General features: G+C 39.6%; 2 protein-coding genes across 5 annotated transcripts in view; both read right to left on the reverse strand.

The window, feature by feature from the left end:
• Nucleotides 1–2,493, reverse strand: part of igsf9b (immunoglobulin superfamily, member 9b) — a 28,222-nt gene extending 25,729 nt beyond the window's left edge. For 2 of the 4 annotated variants that reach the window (XM_013271598.2, XM_013271596.2), the window contains exon 1: nt 264–356. The gene's annotated coding sequence lies outside the window, so the exon portion shown is untranslated. Of the gene's footprint in view, nt 1–263; nt 357–2,429 lie in introns of those variants that run through there. The other 2 variants (XM_003445592.4, XM_013271597.2) reach the window with 2 other exon arrangements.
• Nucleotides 2,494–4,347: 1,854 nt separating this feature from the next.
• Nucleotides 4,348–8,428, reverse strand: tmem230b (transmembrane protein 230b). The gene is made up of 3 exons (XM_003445681.5): nt 8,126–8,428; nt 5,891–6,013; nt 4,348–5,793 (listed from the first exon to the last, which is right to left on the reverse strand). The coding sequence occupies exons 1-3, from the start codon at nt 8,219–8,221 to the stop codon at nt 5,653–5,655; spliced, it is 360 nt and encodes a 119-aa protein (XP_003445729.1). The 5' UTR covers nt 8,222–8,428; the 3' UTR covers nt 4,348–5,652.
• Nucleotides 8,429–14,000: the final 5,572 nt, after the last annotated feature.

Raw genomic sequence — 14,000 nt, forward strand, 5'->3', positions numbered from 1 at the left:
TTCTTAACGTGGAAACTAGACATTAACCACGGCAAAATTACTAGTTTTAAAAAAAATTATAATAATCATAACAAAAGGAACCAAATGGAGTAATTTAAACACCAACCAAAAGGCTCCTGTTAAATGGCTTTAAGAACACCACCGAAATCTCACAGATATTTCTATTCAAGCTGTGCTGATTTAGTACAAAGAAACTTCTACAGGATGTTTGGTGCTGACTAGCCTGCGGAGGATGTTTTAGCTCTGCCCGCCCAGCTCCTTACCTTTGCTTGAGGCACTTTTCACTTGAAGCAGAAAGTGCAGTGTTTCAGTCCATTGATGCTCTTCTTTTAGACTCCTCTTACAGACCCAGTTTATCCGTCTATTCCTTTCTCTTCAGAGAGATCAAACACCACAAACACACATACACGACTTAAAAGAAAAAGAAGAAGGTGCTGGGAGAAGAAGGCAGGTGGTCACATTTTTTTCCCTCTTTCAGTCCGAGCGTGGATCAAACGAAAGTCTTGCTATTCCTCGACATCCATGGCGCTCAGACTTTCTACAAAAAAAAAACAAAAAAAAAAACTATTCGCAGCTTCAATAAAATCCATTAACCCATGCCACCCTCATGACTCCGACATCAGTCCATTTAAAGTCCATTTAAACACTCCAAGCACTGGCTTTCTTTTTTTTCTTCTTTTTTAATGTGCGCAATCTTCTCAGTCCAAACTCCCTCAAAGTGCCTTTAATCGTAAGTGAGAGTTTATAACAGACTTCAGAAAGAAGTTGAAAGGCTCTCGGTCGATTTGGAGCACATTGATCCTCAAACAGGTGCAAGATCCATCAGAAAGAGAGCATACTACACGTTTAGTTTGAGCCCTGCTGTTGATACTCTCCCCGCGGTGGCCCTCCTCCCGTTATTATCGTTCCCTCCTCCTCCCACCACAGCGACGTTTGAACGGCTGTCAACTCACACAGAGCACAACCACGAAGCTTCCTGGTACAACTTTCAAATTAAAGCTTTGACGTTTTAATTATTTTTTTTTAATTGATAAAGAAAAAAAAAATCAGAACAGGAATTTAAAGATAAAAGATGTCAACTTGCTAATGTCACTGTGTAAATGCCAAAATGCTTAAGTCCATTGAGTTTCTTTCTTTTCAGCATCCAAGCACTACTGTGCATGTTGTTTCCTTGTTACACTCAGTGTCTGTAAAACAGTATTTTATACTGTTTATGTTTACACTTATAACAAATCTAGCATTTAAGAAGCCAGCTCAATGAATGCGTGAAAACCACTGAACATGATTCATAGCGGTATCAGCAGTTTTGACCTACTATTCACAGCTACAATCAATTACAAATCTATAAATAACAACAACAAAAATAATGCCAGCACTAAACAGTTCCTACAAAGGCATAGTATACTGGATCAAGTAATAATAGAAGTGTTTAACTCCAGTTTAGGAAGCTATCGCTTAAGGTATCTTTAATTTTGAAGGTGAAATAATACACTTCCGTCACTTTACTGCCTGTGTCTGTGTTGGTTTATGAAATTGGTCCTTTAGCGCCTCAGACAAAAGCGCCTTTCCGTGGGAAAAACTGGTGATGGTCTTAACAAAAGGCAAACGCAAACCTTAAGGACACATTTTAGTCGGCTGTTAAATCATTTAACAGATATACATTAAAAAAAACATGGTGCGAGGAAGTAGCTCCAACTATCTGCAAAACTAACTTAAACGGACATGTTTGTAACAAAATTTACCATTTCATGTTCGGAATTAGCTGTGATTTTGTTATAATACAGGCACACTAACCTAACTTTTTCAGTAAGATCACCTAAAATTTATCAGTGTTATACATAATTTATAGCCATCTTATAATAGCTTGTTACAAGCCTGCTGAGAAGACCAGACTTTTTTTTACCATGTGAAGAAATTTCTTAACAGTGGGGTTTTTAAAAAAAAAAACTGCAATCGTTTGATAATCTGAATGCCAGTAAAAACTATGTTTTAGAAATCGATAAACACACATTTTAAAAAAAATGCCCATTTAACCTCCAATAAAAAGAATTAGCTTTCCGCTAAACGTCACAGTAGCAAGAGCCAGTTATTATTATTACCTTAAATTTCACATTCATATTCCTAAAAGGCAACACATTAAAAAACTCAAAACTACAGTGTGTAAAATAAAATTAAAAGTGTATTAGCAGGGAACAAGATCTGTATCTACAGTTAAACCAACTTAGCATTAGCTAAACAGTTTGCGGAGCTTTAGTCCGGCTAATGAACCACAAAGTCATTTAATGTTCTTAAAACTATTATTTTGCTTTTTCTTGCTAAAAGAAAAGGCTAAAACGTTTCTATTTTATTATGAGACGACTGTTACTTCTTTTAAAGTTCGAGTGGGGGCTTTCAGTAAAGTTTCCTGCCAAATATATTCGTTATCTTACCTCAAAAACGCTTCCTGTGATCCTGAGCCTCCTAAAATGAGCCGAATACTCTAACCTGCTGTCATGTGTGGCTGACAGTGACTGCAGCTGGTTAAAGATTATTGGGTATGCTTTATATTACTTTTTAAAATAGCCAATCCAGTGCCAGATCACGTGGTGACACCGGATGGCTGTATTAACCGTCTAAGGTTTATGATTGTGTCCAAATAGAGTGTATTACATATACAGTAATGTATTATATATGTATAGTTTATAGTATAGTATTTAGTGTGTCCTTGGTTAATAGTAATGCTACAGTGGATCAGTTTGGTCAGACGGACGAGCTTATCTAATTTACCAAAATCACTTCTGTACTGTTCCTGGGTTCATCCACTCACCAGTCACTTAATTAGGCACACCATGTTAGTACCATTGTCTGCCAAAAAATGACTGCAGGAATTTAAACTGTTAAAAATGACTTGTTGGACTATAACTTTTATATATCATTTATTTATGAATGTAAAACTCTCATTGACATTAATAATACTTTTTAAAGAGATCAGACCAAGAGGACAGAAGAAATTGCAATAAATACAACATAACAGTTCTATATTAAGTGGCCAAAAAGAACTGGATTAATTATAATGTAAAACAGAGTTTGTACAAAAAAGCAAAAGATACCTGCAAAACAGGTCATTTCTTTTTTTTAATATAAAACCCCTTCATAAATTCTTTTTTAATAATATAAGTAAACGTATTAGACATTACAAAAGCACATAGGAACATCGGAAATCACTTTTGGCCACTTTCAGAACTGCCTTCACTCTTGGAGGAATAGATTCAACATTCAAAACGGTTCCTCAGAGATTTTGGTCCATATTGACATGATAGCGTCACACAATTCCTGCAGACGACTGCACTCATGATGCAAATCTCCTCTTCTACCATATACCAAAGGAGCTCTAATGGATTGAGAACTGCTGACTGTGGAGGTCATTTGTCTACAATGAACTCATTGTCATGTCCAAGAAACCAGTTTGGGACGATGTGGCACGTTATTCTGCAGCAAGCAGCCATCAGACGATACACTGCGATCAAAAAGGGATGGACATGATCAGCAGTAATACTAAGTTAGGCTGTGGCATTTAAATAATGCTGAGTTTGTACTAAGGGCCCCAAAGTGTGCCAGGAAGTGTGCCCCACACCAACACACCACCACCACAACCAGCAAAATGAACCACCTATACGTCATGCGTTCATGTTGTTCACACCAACCTAACCCTGACCCTGCCATTTAATGCAGTATAATGCGTCTGGTGTGGTCTTTTCTACAGCCCAACTGCTTCTAGGTTCACTGTGTAAAGCATTCAGATGTGCTCTTCTGTATCGCATGCTTGTAACGAGCGGTTGATTGAGCTAGTGTCTGGCCATTCATCTCTGCCTTCTGGCATCAACAAGGGATTTTCACACAGAGAACTGCTGCTCACTAAATAATTTATCTTTTATTGATCATCCTCTATAAACCTTACAGATGGCTGTGTGGGAAAATTCCCAGCCGATCAACAGCTTCTGAAATACTCAGACAAGGCTGTCTGGCCTTAACAACCACGTTAAACTTAAAGTCACTTAAATCACCTTTCAGTAATAAAGGTTAATGCAACAGTGGATCAGCTGGGTCAGACAGTACAACTAATCCAGTTAAACACTTGTGTAATGATTCTGAGTCAAATCAACAAGCCTATATAGTTGATATAACTTCGCTTTTTATTACTATTTTGCAGTGATGATGTTGCTTTGACAAGACTCAAGAGTAACATGGCCTCAGCTGTGCATATAAACAGTTAAAATGACTGAATATCCCAGCAGTATCACTGTACAATTACTTTGTGTCTGTTATTATGCGTCTGCTCAACAACTCTATTGTCTCGTAACGCTTAACTTATGATATCACCATACTAGGTTTGACGGGTTTCACATAAAAGCAGTAATTTTAAAAGACTCACCAAAGAGAGCATAAAAACCGATATGATAGAAAGCACTGAGAGTGTACAAAAATACAGAACAGTGTAGCTTTAATGTTTCCGGGACAAACACAGTAAATCGCAGTCCTCTGTGAGACGTTTTGTGTGCGAATGCCTCCTGGAACCACAGGAAGCACTTAAAAAACAAAGAATCTGAGCTGATTTAAAGTGCATAATCTGATCTAAGGCCCGGTAGTTTGTGATCAGTGTACAGTTGGGTGGGCTCATTCGATAGCAAGGAAAAAGAAACAACGAGAACACAAGCAGCTACCCTCGAATTATCCCTTTGGCAAACAGCGGGTTACCAGGCTTCTGAAAGGATTATATAGACGTCCAACCTTTAGTAGCAATGTGTTTTACATATGACATTATCTGGGGGGGGGTGGAGAAATCGAGGTGGCAGTCTTGGCTTTCACCAGCACACTTTCAAAATATGCTGAGAGTGATAGGTTGATGGCGCAGATTAGAGGGGCAAATGTCAGCAGAATGTCAGGCCTTAATTGCTTGTGTACTGTTTGACAGTGTTTACTCTCACAGGCCAGGTGCACCATATGGAGATCGAAGGATTGGAATTAATCACACAAAATCCTCGGGGAAAGAACAACTCAGAGCAGTGAGGAAGCATTAACTAGGGCGAGGCAATCTTCACTACACGGAATGTTGTGAAGAAACAACGCTAGCCTTTTATTAAATAGCAGTATAATGCCAGAGAAGCGATACAGTGTATATCACAGGTATACCAGCTAATTGTTATCTTGGTTGCAGCCACTTTAATATTAAATTATTTATTCTCTCTGCCACTGAACTGGTGGATCTACCTAAAGAATACACGAAATAAAAACTTTGGCAACATTGGCAAATTGGTTGTAGTGAAGCAGTTAAAAGACTGACTATATGTGGCCACATTGGTTGATTGTACTACATAAGGTAAAATATTTTATAAGCCAACTGAAATGGCTTTATATAAATTAAAAGAAATTATAAAAATCTTGTTTATTTATTTATCAAGCTATGAAACAAATACAAAGATAAAAAAAAACAAAAAACAGTTGTTATTAGCAACCTGGCATTAAGAACCTAGGCAGAAAAATCTATAAGAACAATACTGTAATTTAAAAACAATTATAAAAGAAAAAAAAAAATTGGATCTCATTTTCCTTAAATATATCATGGCCTTAAATTCACTACATGTAAGCACAGCAGGACTGGGGCTTTAGCAATGGTCAGTCATCAAAGTCTGGGATGTCATCATAAGAGTACCCCGGGTAGCCCTTTGATGCATAGTAAGCTATCCGTAGGTGGTAAAATCCAGGCAGGAAGACAAGGATCCCGATGATGAGGACGGGCACGGTCCGGTCTGTGTGCTGAGAGAAAGAAAACATTTATTCTCCTAACACAATGACATTGTATGACCCGTAAAAAGATGTAACAAGAAAAAGTGTGACCTAGAAGATTACTTACAGTGACGCCAAAGTAGCCAGCCAAGAGAAGAGCACCGATGATGATCAACAGCGAGCCGATTAGGAAAAGGATCGTGGCTAGTGCGATGGCTTTATATGGGACCTTGGGTGGGCTCTTCTTGAACTGTAGAGGGCAAATATTTCATTAAAAAACATTTCTGTGAACGATGAGGCCTTCTTGGAAGTGTCTGTTTTTACTCTTCTGTGCCAAAATCGGCAGGCTAGAGAGCAGTTTTCCATCGAATCAGCTTTAAATAAATTGCCCTTTTCTCATAAAAACGTGGATGTACAGTACTGTGTAAACATCTCAAGCTACCCCTAATTTTTCTTTTAGTATTTTGCTAGGAAAATGGCAAATAGGTGCAGCAATTTATTGACACATGCAAAAACACATGGAAATACAGTATATAGAAGAACAGTTTGTACAGTTCTGTTGAGCTTGGCAGTTATAAACACTTCTGTTCTCCAACACAGTCTCTTTGGCAGCTTTCTTGTCATTTCTTTAAGTAGGAATAGTTCCTCAGGTTTCTTGAAGGACATTGAAAGCTCCTTTTTGTATGCTGGCTGCCTTTTGTTCTGTTCTCTGTCTGATCCCACACTGCTTCAATAATGTTGATTTCCAGGCTCTGAGGAGGCCAATCCATGACTGACAGTGTTCTATTGTGTGTTTTTTATCCAGGTATGCTTTGACTGCACTGGCAGTGTTTTTGGGATCTCTGCCCGACTGAAAAATTAAGTTGTTGCCAATGATTTCCAGAGGGTAGGGGTGTACCATATCATATTGTCCGCAATAATACATCTATAAATTTTTACATGATATAAAAATGTCAAAATGCAAAATTTTGCTATCACTGGTGTAGCAAAAGCATGCATTTATATTGCAGTAAATTTTCTTGAAATATTGTGATGGTAATTTTGAAGCTGTCATCTACGCCTACTAGAGGGCATCACACGGTGGATCAAAATTGTGATCATACTTTTCTGTGTTCACGATTTAATTTTGACAAGATTCCCAACACCATTGGCTGAAATGCAGGCCCTAAAATACTATTTAGTGTCTGTCAAACTGTGTTATATTTGACATTTTCACAGATTCAACTAAAGAAACTGAATAAAGTTAGGCGTTTTTGTGACAGCCTGCTCATAACAAGTACCCAAAGACACAATTTAAAATTTGCCAAGTTGCCTGTTATGTGTAGGCATGACACTGAGTTAGGTGCCGTTTTTAATGCTTACTTTATTCATAGCTGAAAGTAGCTGAAAAAACAAAAAGACATTTCTCACAAAATGTTCCGGTACAAGGACTGGACCTTAAATGAGTAAAAAAGCAGCCAGTTTCCAAAGAACATTTTTGAAAGACCTTCAGAAAGCCCAGAGAACTACTGTTTGTTTCAACTCAACTTTGTGAGAGTGAAATTCTTATAGTGCCAAATCAAAACAACAGACGCCTCAAGGCGCTTTATATTTTAAGGTAAAGACCCTACAATAATACAGAGAATACCCCAACGATTATACGACCCCCTATGAGCAAGCACTTGGCGACAGTGGGAAGGGAAAACTCCCTATTAACAGGAAGAAAACGTTGAAAGAATCGGGGGGGGCAGCCATCTCCTGTGACTGGTTGGGATTGAGGGGAGGAAGCCAGGACAAAAGATACAATACACTGTGGAAGAGAGCTGGAGATTAATAATAATTCATGATTGAATAGAGTGGCGTATAAACACATAGTGAGTGAAAACAGGTGAGAGAACAAGAAACACTTCCAAACTGGGAGCTCGTTCCATAGAAGATGGGCCTGAAACTGCAAGGCTCTGCCTCCCATTGTACTTTTAAATACCCTCCGAAACAAATAAGCCAGCAGTCTTTTTGTTTCAGTCTATGTATTGTTTAGGACCACTTAAAAAAAATGCCAAGTCTGACTCCTTGGAAGCAGGGTGGCTCAAGACATTTGCACAGTCCTTTAAAAGTGTTGGTTATGCAGTACTTCTTGTGAACATTCACCAAACTATGATGAGAACATCAAAAGGTTATAGGAATTAATATCACAGGTCCCCCCCCAACAACCCCAATGACGTCAACAGGGCTTCCTTAGCTCGGAAATGACAGCGGCCATCCATTGCTGCAGTACCCCTTTATATTCTTAATGTTGTGGTCGAAACCAGTGCACTAACTTTAGTCTATTATCTAAAAATACTAGCAATGGTAACGTATCCTAGCGTTACACCTTCTGTTGTACCTGTAAATCAATGTAGCCGTCGTCGTCAGTGGCTAACCTGGAATACCTAACTTTGCTGTTAGGCATCCCGTTGGACACAACATTGCGAGCAGGCATCTTCTTCAGCGGTTTGCTTTCAGATGAGGCAGAAGAGGCTCAACTACACAAAGGTTTACTACTCGACAGACATCACTCTTAAAAATACTGCACTTGACTTATTGTAGGGCCGCTGTGACGACGTTTTATAAAGAGCTTACAGCGTAGAAGCCTCTGTTTGGGAATATGGTGTTGGACCTTCCGTGTTTTCAGTACTTATACACTCTGCGCCTGCGCAATCTGAAGCGTCATTATTAACAAGCCAGAAACTTCGATTTAACGCGTAATTTTAATTCAAACGTTGTCTGTGGTATGCGAGATGAAAAAAAAAACGTTAAGCTAAATCACAAAAAACAAGTTTTCAGATGTGCTACAGCGCAATTAACACTTTTACAATAAAAAGGAAGATTTGCACCGCGCCGTGTCTACCACCAGAGGGCGCTGTTGAGTCTTATTAAAATGACCGGGTCACTGCGAGTCACAGACATGACCCTGCGGTGTCGAGATTCATCTCATTGTGCGGATGTTCATTTCCTGGGGTGTTCTGTTCTGTCTTTGTAATCACACTGTGCTCACAGAAGATAACGTTTCTGACGAGACTGCAGATTTTGATACCATTTCCATTTCATGTAACAGAAGAAGCTAAGACTGACCCACTCCCTCTGAAGGCTGTTTTAATTACTGAAATACAATCTCATGACCTGTATTTATTTTCATAAATCTGCATTAAAACAGGAAAAAAAATTGACAGTTACATGATGTCTAAAAACAATTAACCAGATCAACAGCTTCTCTTCAAAAAGGACACGTTAATGAACCTCTTAATCCTGAAGTGATAATTGTTACATATTTGTCTGCTTCAGATATGGATGGACTCCAGGTGTTTGTATACAAAGTCACCTCTGCCAGTTTATTGCCACCTCCCTGGTTACGCACATCATTAACCCAGTCTGTGAGTGACTGACCGTGTAATAAGCAAAAACCCTCAATCCAGCTGAAATGACTAATTAAAGCTTCTTTGGTCGTGTATTGTATTTTTCTTTTAATTTGTGTTTTTCATACTAGCTCCTTGTATGAGACGGAAGTGCCACGCAGATTTAGGCGGAACTGAGATGCTACCTGACTCATCGAAGGTCTAGCTAGAGTCATGGGCTCTACAGTCAGTTATTAAATGTCTGCAGGATGACAAATAAATAAATAAAGCATTTTTATCATGAGCAGTAAATCAAATGCATATTCTTATCGCTCGCAGCATCAGTAATACTCTTTAAAGTAAGCCTACACTTTGGCAGAGGATGAGTTTCTGGTGATCATTAGTATGCTGAGTGACCTTGACTGTCTCATCGCTGTAGTTTAAGGCCATAATGTTGATCTCTGGGGGTGATTGAAGCCCTAAAATCATCTGGATTTTTTCCTTTTCTTTCCATTGCACACAACACAAATTCTTCTACATCACAGAGCACAGTGCGTTCTCTCGTCTTCAGTTTGTCAATGATATTTACAGATTTCTCTGAGTTTCAGCGAGAAATGATCTTTTCAAATCCACCCCGCCTGCATTTCATCTTCGTTATAGAGGGATTTAGCAAAATGTATTCTGTCCTCTGGAGACCACTTTAAAATTGCATCACTATCCCAAATTGCAGTGAGCGAATGCAGAGTCATATAAGCGGCCTTCGGAAATAACAGATTGTGCAGACGTTCTTCACTATACCTGTTACTGAGGGGAAACTTTGCCCTTTGCTTTATCACTCATTCCAGTTTCCTAACTCATACCTCACTGGGCTCTGTGATTGCATGTTGACTCTGCTCATTAGCTGACGCCACGGCTGCGTCACTGGATCGTCTTCCTTTGTGTGCCAAATAACGCCGCACTTATCTGTTCGGTCTCCTCACTTGGAGGTTCAATAGCTACAATCAAGGTCACTGCACAAGCCGCTTAGCCTCCCCCTCGGTGTGAATTTAGAAACACAGCATTCAATTTATCTGCTCCGCGGCCTTGAGACAATCTACAAGACCAGATAAATCTGCAGTTATTTTACATTCATAGATTCAAAATAAATGGGCTCCAAATGGTACCACTGATGGAATAATCTATCTGTAAGTAACCCCGCTGCCCCTAACATTTGTGTTCAGACATTACTTCATCTTGTCTTTTTTTTCATCCCATGGGGGTTTAGAATTTCAATAGGATCTTCTTGTAAACTATTGGTGCAAAGTGTTTGAGATCATAAATAACAATACTGGTCTAATGACACGTGGAGTTGTAATTAATTAATCAGATGACTGGGTAAGCTGTCACCAGTCAAAGGCGGGAAGAGAGTGCGTTGTCATGTTAGATAATCCCTACACCATGATGCCTGCACAGAAGCACATCAGGACAGCTGAGCACACTGAGCCCCCAAGGTGTGTGTGTGTGCACGTGTGTGTGTGAAGACGGCCACAGCCAACCCTCTTATAACCCCCTGAGTATGACTCTGAACAGTAAGAGAACAGCATTTAGGCCATAATTAGAGTCCTGTTCATAGTGGAGTTCTGTCTGCTGAGATAATTAGGTCTGTCTTCATTACAGCAATTGCAGATAGAACCACGAATGGAGCCCAATAAAAGCCTCGACCATTATACCACTTGAACATCATGCAATCTGCCTGTGGCTTTGCCTTATTACTTTTAAACCCACCGGGTTTCAGAAATGATCAAATGCGCCATGTGGGTGGTGCACAGGTGCTGCTGAGCAACAAGCTTTTCAAAATTTAAAATAAGTTCTGCGACATGTAATATCATTTCCATTTTTTTTTTGATCTGTGGGTTTGTTCTTTTGTGTGAGTGTGAGTGTGTGTGTGTGTGTGTGTGTGTGTGCCTGCTCAAATATTGAACATTGGATGAAAAGAAATATGTATCACATTAAAGTACGGCTTAACGAATGATACTGTCTGGGCCGTTTTGGGTCCGGGCTGAAATATTTGAGCAAATAGGAGCTGGATTACCATAAAAACATTTGCTGCCCCCTACCCCCATCCCTTTAATCCAGCTGTTTGTGCCCTGACTTCTCCTTTTTTCCCTCCACCAGGTCGCAGTTTTCACTTATCCGGAGGAATCTCTCGAGAAGAGGAACAACTCTTGTGAGGCCTCGACTTTTCCTTCAGTGCCACCACGACATTACTGAAAAGCCATAAACTGTACAAACTTTAGTAACTCCTGAACTTTTTAAGAGTTTACCCAATGATGTGGTTAACTTCTAAGACCTGTCACAACAACAAAGCAAGTCATAAAGGTGGTGACTATGTTAAATATTGAACGTAACACTGCAGTGCCTATAGCGGCTTGCTTCTGCTAGACTGCTTCAGCGTTTCAATCAAAGTATAGTGAACAGCTGGCATGGCTTTAAACCTGTCTTTTTTTAATGCTCCTTGTGTGGATTGAGTAAAAGCCTTCTTTAAACAGACACCGAAGTCATTTAAAATTCCTGCAGCCACACTTCATCGTCCCGATTAGAATAACACTAAAAAATCACTTTTTAATGACTTTCTTTTGTGCGTCACTGAGCAAAGACACTGCCTTACTCTGTCGGCTGTCAATGCATTACTGTATCGGTTTCATGGAACTGATTGGGCACAATTAAATACAAAAGGATCTGTCAGCTTTGAGTGAATCACAGAATTGTCACTTGGCGCTGAACACTAGGAGCTCATGTAAAATTTATGCCAAGCGGTAATGAAGTGATGGATGCTTCCTTGCTCGAATCATCGCAGGTGCTGTATGTCACACAGGATGGTTGCAGGAGGACGCAGTGATTGTATTTCTGACCACAGCCACTGATGGGTTTTTTCCTCCTTTTTTGCTCTTTAATCTGCATTTCAGGTGTGAGCCTGAGGTTAGTTGTGTGTGTGGGAGGACAGCAGACTGCTGCCGCACACTCGGTATAAGGAGCTTCATCAGCCCGATGACAAAATCTATCACCTTTATTTCACATTGTCATCTCCCCTTTTCCCCCCCTTTAGCTTACAACAAAAAAAAGAACAGTTGCCTCGAGAACATGACACACGACACGCAAAGTAGCGGCTTCGATCTTCAAATTTGCCTGCTATGCATGCCAAGCATTTCACATTAGTCACAGAGTAATGTCAGCGGTGTGCATTTAACAGCTTCGATGATTGAAATCCTGGAGCTGGTTTTGTCAAAGTCATAAGCACAGGAGAGAAAATCTCTTGATATGCAATTAAGGTGAATGTCACTGTAAATGCCAACATTGGTATGAATGCTAGAGTCAGGTTTGTTGCCTCCATGACAGGAAATGTGTCTTCCAGTGCAGAGATATTGATTTCAGTTTCTTTCAAACTCAGCAGCCCACCTCACTGCATGGGCGGCGCAGACAGGTAATTACTTTTCCAGCAGATAGCACGATAGGGCCTAACAGGATGCAAATACACACAAATCAACAGCACGGGTGTCTCGCAGGCTTGTTTTTAATGCATAACATAATTACAAAGCTATTGTTGCGTTAAATGCTTATTACAAAGTGGTTTGTCAGCGCCAGACAGTCATGCATACGCAGTAATGACACATAATCTGCCTAAATGTTGTGATTTTTGCTAAAATTGCGGTGAAAATTGTTTTTCAATTTTAAAGAAAATTCATCTGTGACCTTTGCTTTTCAATTTATTGTGCAAGCAAAATAGATATGCCTATTTATGTCACGCCGTACCTTTCGCCGATTTGAATGCACTCTTGGGGAGTTCAGAGGTCTGCTTGCGATTTTTGCTTTTGGCAAGATGACGTAGACGTGCTCGCCGGATATACCGGCAGGTAAAAAAAAGAAAAAGGAAAAAGAAAAGATGAGGCATTGTGAGCTGAAAGTCTCATCATTGATTGAACACACAAGCTGCACTTTAACTGCTCAAATGTTTACTTCGGCTCAAAATCTCTCACTTAAAACAGCCAGCAGCCTCGGGTAAAGCCTTCATATCTGAAACCAGTTTGAAAAACAACAAATACTCCAACTGGCTAAACCTGGATTTGTCCACAGTGGGAAGAAAAGAATCAATCCCCCACCCCCCCAAAAAAATCAATGTACCGTGTTTATCCATGTGTACCTAAATGTGTGTATGTGTGTGCTTGTTTCTGTCTCATCTCTTCATCATAGCTTAATTGAAAAAAAGGGAAAATGCACAGGCACAGCCACTGAATAATCACAATCCCTGCTGAAATGGCAATGCTTTATAAATTACAATCGTCTCTCGCTGCTCAGACATTAACAAATGAGTATCGACTGAGTGTGCAACAGATGGACCGAGGGTCTTATAGACTATAATGTATGCTGCATATGTCAACTATAGGTGCGTTTGTTGCTCATCACGCTTTCATAATGCAGTGTGTTATGTTTAAACGTGCAGGAGGATTAGTCCTGTTAGTGGTAATGGTGTTAATATTTGAAGCTACAGCTTGGAGCAATTACAGTCTAATTATTTTTTAGGGGGTATCAGTAAAATTAGTGTGTACTTAATGAGCAGGAAAGAAGTAGAAAAAAGAAAGCTGGAGCAGGGTGGGTAATAGCAGATATTTAGAAATAACTCGCAGTGTAAATAAAGTACTCACTTAGTAACTACAGGCTACTGTGTTATTGCTGCAGATGTACTGTTACTGGATGTTAGGGTGTGATTCCTGCACCAAAGTTTTTAAATATAGAAGGCAGCTGCTTTTATTTTGCTGATGGGGAACAAAGTGGTATCAGGCTAAGCCCGTGAAGAATGGTGTACCTTGTTTACCACCCATAAAATGTAATTTATATTTTAAATCATGCTCT

This window comes from Oreochromis niloticus, linkage group LG12 (genome assembly GCF_001858045.2).
Source record: "Oreochromis niloticus isolate F11D_XX linkage group LG12, O_niloticus_UMD_NMBU, whole genome shotgun sequence".
NCBI classification, from domain to species: Eukaryota; Metazoa; Chordata; class Actinopteri; order Cichliformes; family Cichlidae; genus Oreochromis; species Oreochromis niloticus.